A 23,208-nucleotide genomic window follows, 5' to 3' on the forward strand; every position below is an offset into this window, starting at 1 on the left:
GATGCGGGACACCTGGCTTGCCGATAGTACATGTGAAAAGTATCCAGGTGTCTTAGTAGACCAGAACCTTAACATGAGTCAACACTGTGATGCAGCAGCCCAAAAAAGCTAATGCTATTCTAGGCTGCTTCTGCAGGGGGAGTTAGATACTATAGATATTAGTTCCAATTAACCCCCATTTGGTTGTTTGAAAAGAATGTGTTGGATACCTATATCCAGAAACATGGGGCTAAATAATGCTCTTCCCAGTAAGAGAGTGCCAGCAGAAATTTTAAAAGGCACAAGAACCAGTGGCATGGTGAAACATGGGAAATACAGGTTGTTAGACCCTTTTAAAATACCCCATTTAAAAACACTTCCATTGCTTTCCCCCACTCTCCCTCCCTAGCAGTGAACAGACCACACAATTTAGTAAGTTTAAATGGCTTTTTTACAAAACCTCTTCAAAGATTCCTGCATTGCAGGGGGTTGGACTAGATGACCCTCGCAGTCCCTTCCACTCTGTGATTCTATGAAATGTCATATTCTTGTTTTTTTATCCATGCTGGATATTTTCTGCTCAGGTAATACAATGATACAAAAATCTTGGGTGCGCAGTGTGGTAAAACCACACCTCTTGGTCTGATCCACCAGGTTTCTTCTTTTTATCACTATTATTTATTAAATTTATATGCCGCCCTATACCCAGGGGTCTCAGGGCAGTATATTCTGCTCTAAGCCTCAGGGGTCATAGTTAGGGTTTAAACATTTTCCCTCCAAATGACACACACAGTGCTCTGCCCCAGACTATCCTCAGGCTAACCTGGACTCTATGGAGTATCCAAGTCAGCTTCCTGAAACTTTTACATCGGTCCTTGAACAATTGGCAGGAAGGATGGGGTGGCAGTTAATTCTAACATAATTTTTTGTCCAGGGCTGACCTCAGGCATTTTTCTGAGCAGAAAATGACACTTGCAACCTCTCCCCCTAAACGCATCAAGGTTTCCAAGGCCAGCCAAGTTGCTTTGGCATCTGAGACAGAAAATCCCACAAGTGCCTCTCCTGAGCTGAGAAAATGCAATAGCAATAAACCAAATAGCTAACTGTTCATGGCACCCCAAATCAGCATCTGTCTCACTCTCCCTAATGGTAGGGTCAGTCTTTTTTTTTTTGAGCGGTGTATGTCTCTCACTCCTTTTGACTGAGCACAATCAGCAACAGAGTGCAGCTGAAATAATTTTGAATTCCCTATTACCGAAGCCAGCAGCAGTCACCGTCCTATGATTCATGGGAAGCAGAAGTTTGATCTGAGTGGTGGGAAGAACTGAGACTGCTGCACTGATTTTAAAAATAACCTATGGCTGTAGATCACTTGTTAATTATAGAATAATGCACTGAAAGGCTTAAATTTAGCCTCTCCTGGGAACTTTCCAGCGTATGTGATGTAAGCACGATAAAGTCACGCAAGCTCAGCTTACGTTCAGATTTTGGTTGGTGCCAAGTGAGCAGTCGAATCAGAAGCCCCTCACAGCACAATAATGTTGCATGAAACCTTGGAGAGCCACTTCCAGTCCCTGTAGACAATACTGAGCTAGATGAACCAAAGGTCTGAGTCTGTATAAGCCAGCTTCCTATGTTCTGTGACAGCAAATTTATTTACTTACTAAATTTATTTACTTATCATTCAAAAAGTCATGGTTCCATAACACAACCGGTAGTGCAGTGTGAAAATGATGTTAGAAAATAGAACAGAAGCGTTTGCTTAATAATCAGGAAAACTAGTGCAATATTCCCCATATCTGTGTGCACTCTCGGTGGAGACATGCACTAGTAGCTGAAACTCTCATGCAACTTGCCATTAGGACTGAGCAGCACAGACAACTCCCATGAGAAGCAGGACCAGAGACTCAGGCAGCCTAGGAAACAACTGCAACCAGATGTAGTGTGTGCTGGGTAGAGGGAACTTGCAGAGTTGCTGTGTGCTTGGAAGAGCAGTAACTCATTGTGCATAGTGATAGTGGGGGAAATTCAGTTCAATTCACATTTTAATGTGAGCCTACCTAATATACCCAAACCAAAATGCAATGACCATTTGTGATCACACCCAGCCCAAGGAAGACTTGAGGCAGTGCTTTAAGTTGGGGAAAAGGGTTATATTTACTACATATAACATTAAGGGGAAATTGAGGATCTGCAGATAAAACCCATGAACCCAATTTGTTCCAATTCAACCAAACCAAACCAACCAAAGTCCAAGCAGGAAAGTTCCCCACTTAGAGGGGAATCATCTCCTTCCCAACTCATGAGGTGATGAAAGTGCCCTGCAGTAAAGATTGGAAGGAGATATTCCTCCTCGCTATATCAACACTGGACAAGCTCATCTCAGCCCCACTGGTTTGGCATTTACCCCAATGTACATGCCCGGTTCCTTCTGAGTTTCAGATACCTGGTCAAAGCTGTCTTACTTCTGGAAGTCTTTGTGCCCTGAATGCTCCTCAGATTTTTACCTGCTCTTTCCTGGAGATTTTGAAATTATTGAGGTTTAAGATTTTTGAGGTTTGATTTACACACACACAAAGAGAGAGAGAGAGAGAGAGAGAGAGAGAGAGAGAGAGAGAGAGAGAGAATGTGTGTCTCTGAGGGTAAATGAACTATCACGAGGGCCTCCTCTGCCAATCTCAGCACCCAAGAAGGTCTGTAGGGAAGGATGAGATCTTTCAGGTATTTGGGGTCTGAGTTGTATGGGGCTTTCAGATCAGTGCAACTGTTTGAAAACAAGGGTTATGAGATATGTTTTGGAACCACAGTTAATAATCTGGTCGCTACATTTTGCACCAGCTGGAGTTTCTGAGATAAATGTCTCATCTCAGAGCTTTAAAAATGTGTGTGTGTTTAAAGAATAATTCTATGGGCTTATTATTATCAGTACAGCCATAAGCAGCAGCTCCCCACCAGGTTTTTTGCTGAAAAGAAATTGAGTGTGCAACAAGTCTTTCATCATAATCACCTTGGCAATGCAAAGTAATTCATAAAAGAAGTAGGGATGTATTGAGATCCAATATTGTTTTAGTCTCGATCAATATTAATAATTGTTTTGCATTTTTAGAGTGCAGTGTACAACTGAAAAATGTGCAAAGACCAGCCAGCGGTTGCCAGCACAATAAATCCTCTTATTATACTTAAAGGCACCATAATTTAACTTTCAAATGTTTCTATAAAAAAATATTACAGAAGATGCCATTGATCTGTAGAAGAAAATTGTTATCTTTTATTTATTTGCAAAATGTTAGGTCCTGCTTTAATTATACATGAGCTAAAAAGGTCAGTAACTATTTTATTAAGATTTGCAAAGTGGAACTCAAGAGCTTCATACAAATAATACTTCTGCAGCGCCAGCCTGTGAGGGTCTGCCAAACCTTCAGCTGCTTATGAAGGCAGAAGGTTATGCACACATTAGCAAAGGTTAACTCTGGAGTACCAAGGGGAGTGAGACCTTTCACGTCCCTGACAACAGAAATTGCATTAGAGTTTTCAGATGGGGATTTTTCAATTTGCAATTATGGAAAAATTCTTTACAGATATGAGCCTTTGCTTGAAAATGCATGAGGAGAATGGGTACTTCAAAGGTTAAGATTCAGCAACTTTCGCTAGTGCTTCAAACTTCAGAAGTTTTATATCGGGCTATTTCCTCACACTCCGTTTCAGGCATGCCAGCTTGCCCCCGTGACTGAGGGGACTGGCACTGCACGACGTGCTTGGGGGGCAAGTTCCTGCCCCCCCATGATGATGCCCCTGCTCTGCTTTCAAGGGATGTTGCTGGTTGGCTTGTGAAAGGGCAAAGGCAAAGGCAGACCCAATCGGAGGACAGTTAGTCACAGTTATACCCTGTTGAAATCCATAATTAGGATGTGTAATGGCTAGGGCTTGGTCTTGTTTTCCATTTCAATGGCCGTGTGGTGTGAAAATGGCCTCCAAAGATTGTGATCCTTTCTTGGCTTTGTTAGATTCTAATCTTCTTTCGTGGGGAGTGGTGTACAACTACTGTTGAAAAAAATATATGTGCAAAAATAGGTGGGTTGGTCCATAAGGAGGATTCCAAAATGCAGCTCTTTTCACAAAGCCAATTGCAGACAATAACCCAGCCCCCAAGAAGAGAATTTGATGTGGCTTCATATGTGATATAATATACTGGGTACTTGTATACATTTAACATTTCCTTCATGCTTTAGAGACCTTAGTATCATGGTTTGTTAGGGGCATTGCCATATCTATTTCTTTTATTATTTCTTTATTGCCTTTACAGTGGTACCTCTGGTTACAAGCTTAATTTGTTCCGGAGGTCCGTTCTTAACCTGAAACCATTCTTAACCTGAGGCGCGTTTTCACTAATGGGGCCTCCCGCTGCTGCTGTGCCGCCAGCGCACAGGATGATGTTCTCATCCTGAGGTAAAGTTCTTAACCCGAGGTACTACTTCTGGGTTAGCAGAGTCTGTAACCTGAAGTGTTTGTAACCTGAGGTGTTTGCAACCTGAGGTACCACTGTATTAGCCCACTTTTTTCTCCAAGGAGCTCAGTGTGGCATGGATGGATCTTCCTCTCCTCATTTAATCCCCACAACAATCCTGTGAGGGAGGTTAGGTTAAGAGGCAGTGATTGACTTGCAAAGTCACCCAGTGAACTTCAGGGTTGAGTGGGGATTTGAACCCTGGTCTCCCAAGACCTAGTTCAGCACTCTAACCACTACGCTACACTGGCTATATATCTGACGGTCTGCCTGTAACATATGCACAGTTATTCCACTGAATGTTACTCAAGCAGGAGGAAGTGAGTGCTAAACGTGTACAAGTACTCGTGCTTCAGACTGCCAGTCTCTGTCTCTGTTCCTTATTAACTCGTGGGTGGCTGATGTGTGAAAGGCAGAGTGTGTTTTCCAGAGCTCTTTTTAATTGGAGGTTTCACGTTAACAGCTCAAATGAAGATTAGCGGGGGATAGCTCATCTCAGAATAATGCATGCGAATTGAAAATCACCTTGACAAAACAGATGGAGCTCTCAGTCATTAGGGAGAGAGTGTTTGTGCTGTTTCAGTGACAGGCAAATTACTCACCATGACTTTAAAGATTAAGAGGACTAGTATTGGGTGAAAGCAGCCTTGATGCATTTGGGTATGAAAGTTGCTAAAATAATGCAAGGAATTGTACTTTTCCTACTGGTGCCTATTGTGTCGCTTTCTTGAAGCTTAGGAAAGCTGTTGCCTTCCCTCTGTGCACATCCCACTTCCTCTCTTGAAGTAGGATAACATAGTGCAAAGGAATATAGGAATATATCCAATAAGATATAGGGTTATATCTGCTTGGAGCAGCCTATGTTTCCTCCTTATCTGTATTTTCTTCAGGATAGTGCAAGGGGCAGGGGTTTTGGGGGAGGTGTCCAGTGGTGGAGCAAGCCGATCAGGCACTGTTATGTTAGTATTGTAATGTTTCATTCTCACATTGCATAATGTTGTGGGTTGCCTTTAATTACTTAATTGATGTATGAGTATGGGAACTATTTAAATCTCTCCTCTCTCTCTCTCTCTGCTCCTCTGCTGAAGAAGATGGATATGAGAGTCGTCTTGTTGTTTTGTTATTTGCTTTATAAATAAAACCTTTGATGTTACTATTCCAACCACAGTTGCTTCTGCTGCATTCTTCTGTAAAGGACTGAGTTTACTATCTGCAAACGGGCGTTTAATGCTTATAGGCATGTGTGTCCTGTGTCCAGGGGCAGGGCCAGCCGCCTGCAGAGTGGGGCAAAGTGGGGCAGGACGCTCCACAGGGCCTTGGAGGAGTCTGCCTGCCTCCTCCCACTCAGCCACCCTACAGGTGAGGGGGAGGCGGCTGGCAGACCATTTGGGGCAGCGCGGAGCCTGCAGGTGCCCAAGCCACTGTGTCATTCCCAGGAGAGACACGCGGTGAGTGCTGCCCGGCATTTTGTCAGCCCCCTCAGTAGTGACACCTGGGGCTGACCGCCCCCACTGCCCCCCTTCCTCCATCCCTGGGGTTGTCACGATTTGAGACCTGCCTTCCTTTGTAGTTGGTCGCAGTACTTTGAAGATGCTGTCGTAGCATTGCAGGTCCACTTGGAAGAGGATGAGCCAGCAGTGAATCTCCTCGAATAAACGATCTGCTGTTCCTTTCCAAAGGATGGGATTGAGAATGCTTTGAACTAGGCTTTATATTGACAGGGCTGCACTTTAGCTGTCTCAACCCTCTTCTATACATGTTGTGCACATGTTTAAATTTAGGAAAGAGTCGTGCAACAAAGTCCCGGGACTAAGATTGCAGGCCACGAATCAGTGTAATTATTTGCTCTGGGTGGGGCAAAGTTGCTTCAGGAAGTTGCAGTGCCAAACTTGGATGGCATTAAAAGAGGATTAGGCACATTCACAGAGATTAAGGCTATCAGTAGCTGCTAACCACAGTGCTCATCCTCTGCCTCTGCTGTTGAAGGCAATGTGCCTTTGAATGCCGTTGTGAAGAGAACTGTTGAACTCCGGTCCTGCTTGTGTTCTTTCCACAGGAATCTGGCTGACCACTGAGAGAACAGGATGTTGAATTAGATGAGCCACTGGCCTGATCCAGCAGGATATTCTTCTTATGCTCTTATGGTGATTAGGGGCAGGGATGCTGGCTCCTGGCTTCTCTGCTAAGCATATCAATGTGTTTTTATGGGGAGACCATGAAAGGGTGCAACATGAACAATTATTTTTCACATCATAGATTGAAGGTTTTGGTGCAACAATAATCTTTATTACTTTTAGTTGTGACATCTACAGGTTATGTTAGCTTGGGAGCAAAAGGTGTGCATGACCCTCTTACCTACTACAACTGCTTAACACAAAGACTACATGGAATAGTCAGAGGCATTTTTTTGTAGTACACCATCTGTTCACTTAGGTCACTGGGCAGGCTTATTTGGGCTTAGTTTCACACCACTGCTAAGTCCTTAGGAGCACTGAAAACACAAGGCACTTTGGTTTCAAGAGAATGGGGTGCACGTTGTGTACAATAGAACTTCACAGAAAACACAAGTTACACAGAAAAAATCCTTTGCCCATGTAAGTGCACAGAAGATAGTAGATCTAGCTGAAATGCAACACCTAGAGAGCTGTACTGACCATTGCAATGCATCTCTAATTATTATATAATTAAAAGATTATTGCAAAATCTTAAAAAGTTGTATAATGTTGGGAGGAGTGTGGCTGCGAGCAGGCATGGCTGTGACATCATAAAGGGATCCTGCACTTCTGAATTTGCCATTTCACTTCTCAACTGCCATTCTTCTTCTCAACTGAAGAATGTTACTGAGAGTCCAGACTAACTCAGGGCTCCCCAGAACACAGTTTGAAAGCCACAACTGCAGACCTCAGTGACCCACCTTAACCATAATTTGTGGACTCTGGAAACAAACTCTCATAATTCCAAGAACAGTTTTGGAACATTTGCAATTCAGATATGCCCTAGAATGGTTCTAGTATTTGTTTATGCCCAAAAGGTTTTTCAAGCATGGAAATGTCCCAATATGTGCCATTCTTATTTTCCTATAATAAATGCAAACTCAACCCTAAAACCCTGGAAGCTACTACTGCAAGATTAATTTCCGTTAAACACAGACAACAGACAATGAAATAACATTCTGATAACATCTATCCTGAACTAGGCCCCCAAATGAATAGTGCATTCTTGTTTAATGTGGACAAACAAGAGCAATAAATGTAGATACTTTATTTTCTTATGAGTATAATATTGAGTACAAAAAAGCTGTAAATTCCTCCTGCAGCTGGGTCGTCCCTTTTTATTACTGTTTAAAACAAGCCTTGGGATTCCCACTCTCAAACTCCAAAATGTCACTGGTTGCTTCCATGGCTAGCATTAGAGGTGAGTGGGGTTAGGCAATAGCTGTGATTCTTGCATTGCAGGGAGTAGGGCTAAATTACCCTTGGGAGTCATAGAATTTTACAATTTTTTGATTCTATTAACTGCTGGGTCTGGAAGACTTTTGAACAGACCCACTTCTGATCCTCCTCCCTATCTGTCCTCTTATATATTATAACTGAGATGTGTTGCCTATGAGTAGAAGGTTTTGCCCAGGTGCTCTTCCCTCTGACCTCCTCATGTTTAGAGGCTGGCTGTCCTAAGTGAAAGCACTTTGTTGTACTTTATCCATCTACCCACCCATAGCCAGGGACACAATGGAACCAGGATGGCGAGGGCCCAAGAGTTCATGAAGTTCTCTAGCGGACTATGGTTTCCTGTTCCTAAATGGGTGCAATGAGCTTCCAATCCCAATATGGCAATTCTCAGCAAGGTGAGAGCCTCGATCCTGTCCCTCTGCTAGGACAACAAAGAACAGATATGAACTTCCTATGCCTAGAGATGTATATGCAATATTTATTAGTTTTGTCTAAACTGGGGCTGGGGAATCTGATTCAGCCCAAGGGCTACAACATCCCGTTTGAAAAATGTTTAACTAAAAGAAAAGCACAACCTTGCAACAAAACGGTATTTGTCTCAATGAAGGACAGGCTGTAAACTGTTTAAATAAATAAGCAAACTCAACCCTACAGCCACCAGAATTATAAAGAAAAAATAAAGCAGCATGAGAATGGAAACTTTTCTAACAGGGAAAGGAATAATTGGGGAAATTGGAGGACAGGTTTTGGGTATGGCGCTAGGAGAGATATAGAGTCTTAGTGAGTGTATGCTTCTCTTCTCCTGCCCTCCCAACCCACAGGTGGCCTTGGAATGGAAAGGCAGCTGAGATAATGACCCTAATCTCTGCTTTGGAGACGGAGCACATTTTCTTCTTTCCCTGGTCCCAAACTGGATTGATTTGAGGACGTCAATGATGAAGCTGACCTGCATGTTCTCCTTCATCCTGCTGTTTGGAGCAGCTGGGCTGGTTGTCTTCATCCACCTGCAGGATCCAGAAGAAATTGTTCATCAGCAAACACCAGGTTAGACTTGGGTTTTAACATATTATCTTCTTATGTTCCCCCCACCCCCATCTGAATTGTTTGTTTGGACAAAATCATTCTCATTGGTGAGAAATGCTCGTGGTGACCAAGAGGTCTGTATTTGTCTGTTGGAAATGTTCATATTGTCAAGTGAAGGAAGGTTTCTCTCCACCCCCCCTCTAGTTAAATATGCCTGCAGCGAGTTTTCATGGAGGGAGAAGGTGCTTCAGAAAAGCACTGTCTGAAGTGCCTCCCCCCTCCTTTAAAAGGAATTGGGAATTGGAGTGAGCTGCGAAGGAAGGGGCGGGCAAGTGGTGAGGGGATTTGCAAGAAGGTGGGTGAGATGTCAAGGGAGGGGGTTGGTCAGGCATGGGGGGAAATTGGTTGGCAGTGGGGTTGGTAGGTAGGCAGGGTTGGTGAATGGAATGAGCAGGGTCTGCAGCCCCTTGTTCAGTATAAAAATGAAAACAGAAAAATTCAACACAGCTTGGTTCTCACTTGAAACACTAGGTTCTGCCACTTATGCACTTCCAAAGCACACAATTGTTCTCCATCAAGTGATAAAGGAGGCTGATGTGTATGAAGAGATCCAGCTATCCCCTTGTATCCCTCCTTCGTAGCTGAACAGATTTGCACCACTTCCGGATTGCGCCTGAACAGCTGCCTTAAAACTAGATGCGTCCACATTCTCCATGCATCCCACCTCCTCAAAAGTAGAGCAGAATTATACGCTGGAGGAGAGAGTCATTGCTCATTGTTAATGCATTCAGTCCAGTTTAATTTGGGATAGTGTAGCTTATAAAACAAGGTTAATAAAAGATGGTCTGCTTCCTTCACATTCTCTGTCTGCTCTAGAAAGTGTTCTTTATTGTTTTTAGCCTGAGCAACCATGATACAAAACCCTTGATGTACTACTTAAGCCAGAATAAAACGAGAGTCATAAAACTTTAAGTAATGCTTACATTACTTTCCGTCAGCAAAGTGCTCCTGACAGTAGCTGTTTGTGTTGATTTGTTACCATTCATTTATCCTTTCCCCGTGCTTCACACTGCAACCTAATTGTAATCCTGTACTGAGAAAGCAATATCAAAGTAATTTTCCACAACATTAGTTACAATTTTCTTCTGATCTTTCAAGTGAAACAATCCCATCCTGTTGGCTTCTCTGAGCATATAAACCTTGATTACATTTATCTGTTGGAAACGAAGGCTTGCTATATAGATAGATAGATATTCCCCAGAATGGTGGTGGTTGTACTTAGAGCCTCAGCCCGCCCCCTTTTCTGGTAGTTGACAAACATCCTGATACTTAGATGCTGGTACCTGATATTCACTTTTAAACAGGAACAGTTTTTGATGGACAGCACTTTGCAAAGAACAAAACAGATTTTGTGAATGTCTGCATTAACTGTGGAACGTATATTGTTGGCTATGACAAGCGTAGTAGCTTCACCGAGAGCAGATACTTGTAGGGATGTTATTACAAAGGAATGGCGCAATGAAAATTTATAGGGCTGCTCTGAATGCTCTGCATTTCCAGTATTTGCTTCAGAAGCAATATATTGGAGGCAGCTAAAAAGGCTGCCACATCCCACTCCCACCTTTCCTTCTGAATATTTGTATCCTACTGTCCTGCTTTTCTGGGCTTGTTCACATGTTACACCTACAGAGGTGTGAGCTGTTTCTACGCACATGCAAATGTTTGTGTGAAACATTGATTTGTACAGCTCAGCTATTGCATGCACAGACTGTGCACCCATTGAGTGGAATGTTTAAGAACCCCAGCTGTCCTTTCCTGCCAGTGGCTGCTGCTCTTTCTTGGCCATGAAGGCTCTTAGCTTCTTTCTCCACCCCGTTGCTGAATCAAAGGGGCTGTGGGCTTGTTCAGTTTAGATACAGTGCTGTGACATTATCAGCAAAATCTTGGGGAACACCAACAGGATTAAGTGGTTGCGTTGGCAAATGAGGTGAAGGACTGTGAGGTGAGGAAGGAGGAAAATGGCTTCAATGAGAAGTGCTGTACAAAACCTATGTACATGTCTTTGTAGTTGAGGACATGAGAGAGGAGCGGCAGGGGGTGGGAGGTGCTTTTCAACATGAAACAAGGTAAGGCAGCCTTTCCAGGGCTTTCCTAGAAATTAGTTTTGACACTGGTATATATGAGATGGTAATGGAAGTGAGGGGAGTGAGAAAGTAGCATCATTGTGACATTGTGCATTCAGAAGTGGGGAATATTGTGTCAGTTTTCTTGGTGATAATGCAAGCACTTTGCTGATGTTCCTTTCACACTGCAGCACCTGTTGCATTATGGAATGGTGGGGTTTTTTTGACTGATACACTGGCACGTTGCATGGGTGTAATGCAAAGCAACACCAAATGTCACTGTAGAACATTGCTGCTCTCGCTCTTCCCACATAGGTCTGCTTCTGTTCCTCCATTGATTATCCCATGGAAACAGTAGGAAAGAACTGCATGTGGCTTTACCACCCCACAATTTTCCAGTTTAAGGGGGCTGCAAATGTTTGGGTTTGTTTTTTTCTGGAATCAAATTATGCAGAAATGAATGCTCAATGTAAGCTAGATCCCATTAGTTTTCTGGAATTGTCTTTTAAATCTTGTGAAAGCTCAAATACAATCTGGAAATTAGACATTTGGTAAACCTTAGGGAAATGGATTAAATTGTTATGTGAATGCAGCCAGATTTCTGTAAATTCTCCTACTTGCATTGGGAGTCCTTCAGCCCAATGCATAACTACCAGTGTCTGTTCTTAAATTTAAAACTGGGGGTTTAAGTCTGTATCTTCAGTGGTGCCTTTCCTTAAAAAAAGAGGAAACTTTCCTTCCTTTTTCCTTATTTTCTCCATACTTTATTTATTATATTTCCTTAGGTTTCAATCCCACTTTCTTCCATCATGGAACCCAAGGTGGTATGCCGGTGGTTCCCAGGCAGTCCTCCATCTACATTACTGAGCAGACCCTGACCTGCTTAGCTTTAGCAGCATGGTGGCCTCATATGGCTTCAGAAGACCTGTAGGGACAGTGCCATGTATTGGTTAGTGTGTTGGAGACTCTAGCTCAGTGTCAAGCTTCAGGGAATTGGCTTCCTTCCCTGCTTTGGCAGTAGATAAGCAGAATAAAAGGAAAGGAGCCTCTTACCAGTTAATAATAATAATAATAATAATAACAATAATAATAATATTACCAGTTAGAAACTTTAATGATCACAGCGAGAGAACAAAGAATTGCTCAGTGTCTATGCCTATATGTATACGTATGCCAAATTTGCATGCAGCAAATTAGACATTGGCTAAGTGGTGGGAAATGTCTAAAAAGTTGTCTAAGGCTGGACAGTTTTAAAAAAACTCTTTTCTAAGGAGCAATGAAAGGGCAATTAAGCAAAGTCAGGGTGGGGAGGCAATGAAGTGACAAAGAGGTCTCTGGGGGGGAGAGAGATCAATAGGTGCAGGCAGATTTCCCTCTAAGGTTGAGGGAGAGGCAGAAGAATAAGAGGAGTCAGGAGCAAACATTTGTCCATGCAACCTACTTGCAGTGCTAAGGAATGCTGCGTTCAGGTTAATACCTGTTTTCTAAGGCAAATAGTCTAAGGTTGGGGGGAGAAATTTACCAAACAAATTTGCCCTTCCTGTAATGTTTCACAAACTGAAACACAGTGAATCTTCAAAATTTGCCCTTCTCCAAATGTTGTGATTCAGTTCCAAACAATGTGTAGAGAAATGTATTTGTGTACATGTACACCCACACACCCACACCCACTCACACACAATTCTGGGAATATTATATATTACTGCGAGTAACGTTCAAAAATGCATCATATCATCAGAGGAGAATCTTTGCAAAAAATGGCCATATTGGGTAACATTTTCTACAATACAATAATCTGCATATTAGCAGAAATGTGAGGGTAAAATGCTGGCAGATTTTTGTAATGACCTCTTTTTTAAAAAATAATAATTGTGAACTGATGAAGAATTGTGGCAAGGCCTTGCGACAGGGTGAACTCCCATTGTTCGGTCCCAGCTCCTGCTGACCTAGCAGTTTGAAAGCACGCAGTGCAAGTAGATAAATAGGTACAGCTCCAGCGGGAAAGTAAACTGTGTTTCCATGCGCTGCTCTGGCTTCGGCAGAAAACGACTTAGTCATGCTGGCCACATGACCCGGAAAAACTGTCTGCGGAAGTGGACAAACTCTGGCTCCCTCAAAGTGAGATGCGGGCCGCAATCCGAGTCATTCGCGAGTGGACTTAACTGTCAGGGGTCCCTTTACCTTTACCTTTATCTTTAAACATAGATTGTGGAGTGGAATGAGAATCCCTTTCGCATCCCATTAGTGTGGGAGTGGGATTTTCCACATCTGTGTTCCTCCAAGAAAAAGGTGTACTTGGTTTAACACGGGCTTGGGGCCTTTTCATCAGGTGCCGTCTGCTGCCAATCAGAGAGTGGGGAGGAGCTTGCCTTCTAAGCTAACTCCACACCCTAAACATTGCAGTTTTCTCTTTGCTGCACCCTCCCCTATGCAGTAGATGCTCTGTTCATCACCTGTTCAAGGGTGAAGCAGGAATCTTGGCAGGAGTCCCTTCAATTGCCTTGGCCTTTTCTTTTTTGCCTACTTCCTACTGCTGGGAGTCTTGTTTGGAGTGGCATTGTTCAACTGGTTCAGATGGTGGTTAGTATGGGAAGTCAGGGTAAGAGTTAGGGAGTAATCAAATGAGGCAGTGTTGGGTTAAGGGCCCTCTTGTCACCTTTTGTCATCGGGGTGCCCTTATTCTTGACATACGTTCTGCGGTGAATGCTAAAACAGTGATGCCACAGTGCATGCCAAGACCAGATTCCCAGGGTGTCTGGAGCAAGGAGGAAGGGTTCCTGCCAATCCTTTCTTCTAACATCACAGGTAAAGCCAGTCAATCTGCCCATGACTCATAAGGGAATTTAACCCTCCGTTATTTTGATTTGGTTAATTTGCTTATTGGTTTCATTATATTTCAATAGATACACCCTTTCCCCAAATTGCTGGTGTGTGAATTTTCTCACAGGTGTGTTGGTAAAGTAGGAGAACCTGGAAACAGACACATTCACCCATCCCTGCCAGGACAACATGGAAGCTTTAGCTTCAGAGTACATATTTTTCTTCCAATGTTTTCTGGAACAAATCATGTGAAAATCCATCACAGAAATTGTTCTATAGTTAATCCCATTGAATGCACGCTGTAAATCCTTAGGGTTAAACCCATATTCTCCTTTGTAAACATTTGGTAGAATGGGCTGTTTATTCGTTGATGCATTAGAGAGCTATTTCCTTCTGTGTTGCTCATTCTGATTCGAAAATAGTGGTGAGGACATGGATAGGAACTTCTGCAAAATAGTTTTCAGGTAAGGTGGAAAGCTTGTTCTATTAGGAGTATTAAATGTTGCAGCTCGCACATCTCCTAACAAGGTATTTATATAAGGACATCTTCTGCACCATGGGAGTTTTGGTGCCCAAAGATTTTACATTTATAGCATAATACTTGGTAATTGCCTGCACTGTTCTCATCCAGGTGTCACGAAACCAGCTAGCACTCTGGACTGGTCATGATTATTGCACTCAGCAGTGAAATCTCTCAGAATAATGACTATCCCATTATAAACAGGGGGAATTTATAATGAGTCAATCAACACCTCTCCCTTGCCAGCCAGGACTGACCCCTTTAGCACACAGACCTGACATGACTACTGTGCTTAGAGCAATCTGAACAAGTCAAAGCCCCACTAAAGGAAAGTGAAGAGTTGATGCAAATAATGAAAAGGTGGTCAGCCAGAAACTTTGTCTCACTTTTTAAAGGTTTATTGAGACTCTCATCTGTCTCGGGTCTCAGCAGGGATCAAGTTCCGAACTCAGCTGGGTTTGCATTTTGATGTGAGCCTACTTGGTGCTTCCTAAAACAACATCTAAACTGAAATTCAGCTCTCTGTTGAAACTCAAATTCCAAATCTTATGATGCATTTCTTGGCCAAGAAGCTGTGCAGGAGAATGTGCACAATAGGCAAAGTATGCAGAAAAATGCTTATCATGCTGAAAATAATATACTGATTGTTGGCTGGTTATAGGGATCATGCAACTCCCTTGCTATAACAGCCCCAACGGTTAGCAGTCTGTTTCCGGGCATGATTCAAAATGCTGGTTATCACCTATAAAGCTATATGTAGCTGAAGTCCAAGCTACCTGGAAGACTGTATACAAATGTGCCCATGTTTTGAGATCTTTATGGCAGGCCCTTCTCTTGGTCAGATATTGCAGCCAAGGCTTTATCAGCTTTATCCATAAAGTTACAATGCAGGAAAAATGCACAGCTTTCCATGTTCCATCAGCCTGCGTTTTGGTTTTTTGAAGTACTGAGTCAGCTTTCAAGATACATATTAAAATTATATATCTGTGAGCTTGCAGGAAGCAAACAATAAACTCAAATAACAATGATTAGCAAATAGTTTGAGCAGGAAATGTACACATCCTATGTTGACTGAACCATAATTCAGAACCCCTATTCATGAGCGGTTGTTTGCACATATGAGTCCCCTTGCAAGCAGCCATGCTTAGTGTGTGGAGCTAGCAGGGTGATCTGATGATACCAGGGGTGGGATGAGGAGTGTGGGCCCACTCTGGTTTAAAATTTTGAGTGCTCTGCACATGAGTAATGCACAAATAGGGCTTATCTCTAGCTAGGATAGCAGCTTTTGCAAAACAGAACAATATCTCTTCAGCAGACAGTAAGAGTGTGCCCACTTGATGCAACTTCTACACAGCATAAAACAACCTTTGATTGGAATGGATCCCACACTTTGTTTGCCCATCAAAAATCTCCAGCATCCTGTGTAAGCCTTTCAAAGCAAGCCAGACGAAAACTTCTGGCTTTAGGTCAGCCTCAGGTCAGAAGGTTAAAACCCTTAAATGTCAAGTATAATCTTGATACATGTCTAAAGAATATAAATCTAGGTTCAGGTGCCTATCTCTGCCCAGTCTTAGATTTGTGTGTGTTTATTTTTCTTTTTGGTTGCCTGTTTATGAATCAATAACTTTAGAGGTGTTTTAAAGTCCATGGAGGTTGAATTTTGTTATCAGCAACCGTGCGCTGTCCTGCCTCTTCCCACCCCCAACTCACTGGCTTTGTACAGAATACTGTACTGTAAGAGATTATGAGAGGAACACCTTGGGGGGGAGTCTGAATTACTATTTTAAAAGTTGATTAGAGAGGACTTTTGGTTGACTTTATATCCCACTCTCCCTTCTGCCCACAAGGAGCCCAGAGTGGCAGACACAGAGTTGAAAAAGAAAACATTCTAAACCAGTTAAAACATTCTTCCATTCAGTGGCAACTCATGGCCAGGCCTGAACCCACATTGGAGTTGTTAGGTTGTGGGTGAACATATCAGACGACACAGCGATTCTTCAAACAGCTCTTGTTTATTCACAGGCCAGAACAGAACTGAACTGAAGGGCTCAGCCAGCCTGCTTATATAGAGCTCCAGTACAACGTAACTGTAACCACTTTCTGTAACTATCCAATCACTGAACGTCACTTTCAATCCCTTATTTGCATATGTGGACCTGAGTAAAAACTATCTACAGTATCCCCCTGCTGGCCCAGGGTGAGAACTTCAGTACATAACAGGAGTGGAATTAAATAATCCATGTAAATTAAGAATGCCTGCAGCAGCCCCACTACAACTTTCTCCACCACCATCACTCTAAAGGGAGTATTTGCGACTAGTCAATAGTTATTACAGTCCAAGGTGTCCAGGGCCTGTTGCTTTAGAACTGGCAGTGCCACCATTTCATGCAAGCAGGGACCACTCTCAAGCAATGAAGCATTAATCATGCTCTGGAACCAACCAGTCAACCTCCCACTGCTAGCCAGGAGGGACAGGGAGCAGGGGATCATGTGGTTGGGCACGTAGCCTCCAGCACGGTGTCCACATCAGCTGACTGCATCTGCTGAAACCGATCTCACAATACATCACCGACTCTGACATTGGCTACATCACCTGGAACTGCAGCAACGGGTCATCCAGAAGTCCGATGACTTTATCCTCAAAGCGTGTAGCCACATAATTTTTTATGAAACAAACAGTGAGCATAAGAACATAACACGAGTCTGCTGGATCAGGCCAATGGACCATCTAGTCTAGCATCTTGTTCTCGCAATGGTCAACCAGATGCCCTGTTGGGAAACCCTCAAGCTAGACATGAGCACAAGAGTACTCTCTGCCCAGATGCAATTGCTCCTTCCTGTAACAGAAGCTCACTGCATTCTGGTGGACAGTGTGCCTGTGCCCACACTGCAAGCAGACCTGGCCCAGATATTATGCTGCCTGAAGTAAAGGACCAGATGGTGCCCCTTCCCATTATGTGCACAGCGTCCACCAGAGCTGTCAGTTGAACCTTCCTTCAACATTGATGAGGGAACAACATTCTCCACTGTACCTGAGGGCAGAAGGCTACCAAAGGAGGTATATGGTGGGGGGCTGCTGCTGCCACCCCCAGCTGCCACCCCCACCCCCACACAATCTGTGGGGACCGCTATTAGAATGTAAGGTCCTTCATCCTATGTCTGTTCAATCAGCCTAGTTTGGTCTGCCTATGAGAGTGAGGGAGAAACAGGGCAGGGAGATTGTACTGAGCCAGGTGACCAGAGATCGGCTCCCTTGCATTTTGCTCCTCTCAGCTTATCAGAGCTGCTTGAGCATCGAGATCTGCATCAGCGCCACTCTGCGATTCCTTGCAATTACTTATTCCAAACACATGCACACATCATGTTAGGTACAAATTACAGAGTGGTGTACACAACTCGGCGATAACTGCTCATCTCCATAATGCTCTCCCACTCTACAATGCACAGCTTGTTATCTTTACAAGGAACTTAAAAAAAGAAGAAAAAAAACATTGACAAAGCAATTGAGGATAAATAGGAAAGCTATATGCAGTTTAGAAGAAAGCTTGTACCCTTTTAAGCTATCAAAAATAAAGGTAACATCATGTGCCAGCTCTAATGCCAACAATGCGAGTGACACTATCCAGAATGTTCTAAGATACAATAAGAAAGCAATCACTTTTTTATACGCAAATCTTGTTCGTGAAACAGCAACATAAGGCAAGTTTTGGGTAGGTCACGTGATTATTCTTCAAGCACAAATGAAAATCTGCAGGATTAACAGTGTCCCAGAAGTGAGCATACAGACCCATCACAAACAGATACAATGCAAATAGTTCTGGGCATTCAGATGGCAGCTTAACAGCAAACACTTAGCCCAGGGTTTTAAAAATTTAGGGAACCCTGGCCTCATCAGCTGGACCAGCTCCACATTGTTGAAGACTCTGTTGAAGAGTCTGCTGCACATAAAGTCCATTTGGGGCACTGACCAGACCTTCTGGGTCTCACTTAACCTGGAGAAAACTTAAGAGTGTGCCTTAGATGTTCTGCCCTGACCACAGTTGAGAATTGACTGGCGGACACAGCAGATGTCTGAGAGTGGCTTAGAAGATGGATGTCAGGCAGCATCTGGATGTCAGGCTTACACCTGGATGTCAGGCTTATAGGACCTTGAACAGCTCCTATCACATGATTTGCTTGAATGGAGATCAAACTTAGGCCTTTTATTGGTGGGGGGGGGTTACCCTTCCAAGGCTCTGCCTCCTTCCTGAAAAGAGGAAAGTCTTAAAGTCATAGTCCTCTTGCATGGAGCTTAGCATTCCATCACATCTCAGTTGCTTGCAAGTTGCATGTGCTGGTGAGCAGCCCAGGGGAACAAGAGACCCCCAGTGCAAAGAGGTCTGCTTCCTCAGAGAAATCTGGTTCAATGTGGTACTGTCTCCTGGTTTCCCAGTTTGGAGGTCTCTGGCTCAAAGTGATCTTTGCTGATCAGCTCAGCATCGGTGTTCAGCATTCAGCTGTTGTTTCCCCGTCTTGTGTGCCAGCATCTTAGCTGCTGCTCTGTACTGGGGTCATGATACTGGAACGCATACAATACTGTATTGAACTTATAGTGACTGGGAATTTGTCTTTTTGGAGAGATTGTCCACCTACCTTTAAAAAAACAACTTGAGGGACATCCTTGTTGTTCCACTGCTTATGAATGCTGAAAGTGGCAGCATTTGTACACAATAATATATATTGGAGGGCTCTGTTTCCCCTCACAGAGCTACAATTCCCAGAGTTCCAGGTGAAAAGGGATTGATTGTTAAACCACTGTGGAAATTGCAACTCTCTGAGGGCGAGATAGGAGTCACCAGACAGCTCTCAGCACCTGTAAGAAACCACAGCTCCCAGAATTCATTGTGGGAAGCCATGGCTTAAAGTAGCATTGTAGCACTTTAAATGTATGGTGTGAATGAGGCCCTGGTCTAACGGTGCTCCTTTCTGCAGCATTTTATGCCAGTCGTCAGCTGAAGCGCTGTTGTTGAAAGGCCTGGCGTAAGTTTCATTTGAGGCTTCCCTGCACATTTTTCTCCTTTCCCTGACAGTGCCCTTTGTCTTTTCGACAGAGATTTGTTAAAGAGGTGTTTGTTTTCTTCAGACAATTCTATTTTTAAAACCTTCAGAGGCTGACACCTCTTTGTTGTTCCTGGCAAAATCAAAAGCAGCATGCTGTCAGGCAGCTCTATTTCTGATCGGGCACTAGGCAAGATATCACAGAGAAGAGAAACAAGAGTGCTGTGATGTGTCAAGAAAGATCAACCGTCTTGACTTAGAGGCTTAAAGGAAACATCCGCCTCAAAAAAAGCACCTGCCTTCCTCGCCCTTTCATACTGGTAGTCAAGAGACCTGTGGGGCATTTCTCCTTTTCCGTCTAAAATGCTGGACAAGACCCCTTCACTGGATGAGGAGATAGTATGGATGTAGGAGGCAGGAAATGTGATGAAACTAATACAGTGTTACCTCAGGTTACGAACATAATTTGTTCCGGAGGCCTGTTCTTAATCTGAAACCATTCGTAACCTGAGGTACCACTTTAGCTAATCGGGCCTCCCGCTGCCGCCACGCCGCCACCCCACGATTTCTGTTCTCATCCTGAGGTAAAGTTATTAACCCGAGGTACTACTTCTGGGTTAGTGGAGTCTGTAACCCGAAGTGTTTATAACCTGAGGTGTTTGTAATCCGAGGTACCACTGTATAGGCAACTCCCAATTGCCATGGGGGTTACATTCCAAGGCCCCGCGCATTTAAGTGAAATCATGTGTGTTTGAAACACCATTGAAAAAGCCTGCAAATACCTGGTTATGATGTGAATGTGGCCTTAGTCAGGCCCACTAGCCCATCTAGTACACTATTGTCTATGCTAATTGGCAGCATCTCTCCAGGGTTTCAGGCAGGAGTCGCTCCCAGCCCTACCTAGAGATGCCATGGATTGAACCTGTGACTTTCTGCATGCAAAGCAGATGCTCTACCACTGAGCCATGGCCCTTCCCCAATTATAGGGTTGTAGGCCATCTAAGAATTGATGTTTTTGAATTATGGTGCTGGAGGAGACTCTTGAGAGTCCCATGGACTGCCAGAAGATCAAACCTCTCCATTCTGAAGGAAATCAGCCCTGAGTGCTCACTGGAAAGACAGATCATGAAGCTGAGGCTCCAATACTTTGGCCACCTCATGAGAAGAGAAGACTCCCTGGAAAAGACCCTGATGTTGGGAAAGATGGAGGGCACAAGGAGAAGGGGACGACAGAGGACGAGATGGTTGGATAGTGTTATCGAAGCTACCAGCATGAGTTTGACCAAACTGTGGGAGGCAGTGGAAGACAGAAGTGCCTGGCGTGCTCTGGTCCATGGGGTCACAAAGAGTCGGACACAACTAAACGACTAAACAACAACAAGGCCATCTAATGCTCAGTGCAGGAGGTCCCCCACAGATAGCTTCCCCACCTCTGCTTGAGGAGAAAATTTGCATTTATTCAACATTGCTGCATCAGTTAAATTCAAGAAGAGACTTCTTTTAACCTGAGGCCATGTGCATACAGAGATGGGTAAAGAGCTGCTGGGGGCTGGTTGGGGTGGGTGGAGAAAGATGCAAGTGAACAGAGTGAAGGAAGAGCTACAGCAAAGTTGTGCATGCTCTGGTTCCAGAATTAATTTGAGTTAAACTGAAATGGAGTAAGAGTTGAATTCAGAGCCAAGACCACCAGAGGAACAATAAGGAATGGATCAGGGGGCATTGGCTTACCCTTGGCCCTTGTTACCAGTAAATGATTTCCAATATATCTTGTTTTATGGCTGTGCTAGTTGGGGCTGATGGGGTTGGACTAGATGATCCTCAGGGTCCCTTCCAACTCTACAATTCTGTGGTTCTGTGATTCTATGTACATGAAAATGTACTGTTTAATGGAGCTGTTGCTTCAGCACAACAATTTGTCAGGGGACAGCCCCAAATAAGTAGAGTACCCATATCCACCGAGGTAACCTTTGTGTATGTTCATGCTCAGGTTCTTAATCAACAGCTTTTTAAAAAATCTAATTAGCTAGTTAAGCTTGTTTGATGGCTTCAATTTATTTTGTTCGGGATATGGTTATTACCTTGTAAACAGGAGGCAATCTCTAGGAGTTACATAATTAACACTGGGAGAGAGACCTTTGCGCATATGTAAGATGGAGCTGGATTTCTTTTCTTGATGGAAACTAGGGGTGGCAGGATCTCCTAGTGCCTCATTTCCCCAATCTTAAATTCAGTTCTCAAATCTGCAGCAATTTGCATTAGAGAAACGGAATTGTAAAATTCAGATAAGGGCAAATTTTGAAGGATGGCTACATCTACTGAGGACAAACCTGATTCAGAAAAAGGAGCACAGTTATATTTCATTTTTCACATTTCCTTGACTTCGCAATAGTTCTCAGCTTTAAAAAAATGTGTATTTTAGGATAAAACGCATGGGAAAATGTATATTTTGTGAAATAACTTTTTTTAAAAAAGTTAAATTGTGGGCAGTTCTATATATTTTTAAATGCAGATTGATGCATGAATGTATGAGCAGATTTACAGATAAAATGTGGAAAAGTCATAGTCTAGAAATCGACAGATCCAATGCTGGTCAGAAATTAAGAAAGATCTAGAAGTATGGTCAAATTTGAGACTTTCCTTGTTAGGCCGTATTGCTGTTATTAAGATGAATGTCTTGCCTAGAATGTTGTTTTTATTTCAAACATTGCAGATTTTAGACAAAATGGATTGTTTCAAGAAGTGGCAAAAAGACATATCTAGATTTGTCTGGCAGGGCAAAAAGCCCAGAATAAAATTTAAGATATTAACTGATGCAAAAGAAAGAGGGGGGTTTGCCCTGCCGGACTTAAAGTTGTACTATGAATCAGCGGCGTTTTGCTGGCTGAAAAGCTGGCTGCTTCTTGAAAACACAGACATTTTGGATTTGGAAGGGTTTAATAACAGATTTGGCTGGCATGCATATATATGGTACGACAAGGTAAAAATTCATCAAGGTTTCAAGAACCATATTGTTAGGAAAGCATTGTATAAGGTTTGGGTTCGATATAAAGATTTGTTGGAAAACAAAACCCCCAGGTGGCTGTCACCAATGGAGGCTAAGGAAGTGAAAAAACTTAATATGGAATCCAAATGGCCAAAGTACTGGGAAATTATAGAACAGGAGGAGGGAAAAGTGAAATTGCAGAGCTATGAGAAACTGAAGTCAAAAGTAAGAGACTGGCTTCATTACTATCAGATAAATGAAGTCTTCAAACAGGACAGGAAAATTGGCTTCCAGGTGGAGAGGTCAAAATTAGAAACAGAGCTATTGCAACCCAATACTAAGAACTTGTCAAGAATGTATAACCTGCTGTTGAAATGGAATACACAGGATGAGACGGTTAAATCAGCTATGATTAAATGGGCACAAGACATTGGTCATAACATTATGTTTGCTGACTGGGAACAGTTATGGACCACCGGTATAAAGTTTACGGCATGTAATGCCTTGAGAGAGAACATTATGAAAATGATTTATAGGTGGTACATGACCCCAGTCAAGCTTGCAAAAATTTACCATATGCCCGATAATAAATGTTGGAAATGTAAGGAAACTGAAGGTACTTTCTACCACCTTTGGTGGACGTGCCCAAGGATCAAGGTATTCTGGGAAATGATTTATAATGAAATGAAAAAGGTGCTTAAATGCACGTTCGTGAAGAAACCAGAAGCCTTCCTCCTGGGCATGGTAGGCCAATTGGTGTCAAGGAAAGA

At 43.2% G+C, this 23,208-nt stretch overlaps 1 protein-coding gene across 1 annotated transcript in view; it reads left to right on the top strand.

The window, feature by feature from the left end:
- The window catches only part of CHST8 (carbohydrate sulfotransferase 8), a 256,829-nt gene that overhangs the window by 54,569 nt on the left and 179,052 nt on the right, over positions 1–23,208 (top strand). Inside the window, exon 2 of the mRNA XM_053399285.1 lies at positions 8,754–8,976. Coding sequence (XP_053255260.1) covers positions 8,865–8,976 — 112 coding nt within the window. The 5' untranslated portion in view covers positions 8,754–8,864. The remainder of the gene's footprint in view (positions 1–8,753; positions 8,977–23,208) is intronic.

The sequence above is a fragment of the Podarcis raffonei genome, chromosome 8 (assembly GCF_027172205.1).
Source record: "Podarcis raffonei isolate rPodRaf1 chromosome 8, rPodRaf1.pri, whole genome shotgun sequence".
In the NCBI taxonomy this organism is placed as follows: domain Eukaryota; kingdom Metazoa; phylum Chordata; class Lepidosauria; order Squamata; family Lacertidae; genus Podarcis; species Podarcis raffonei.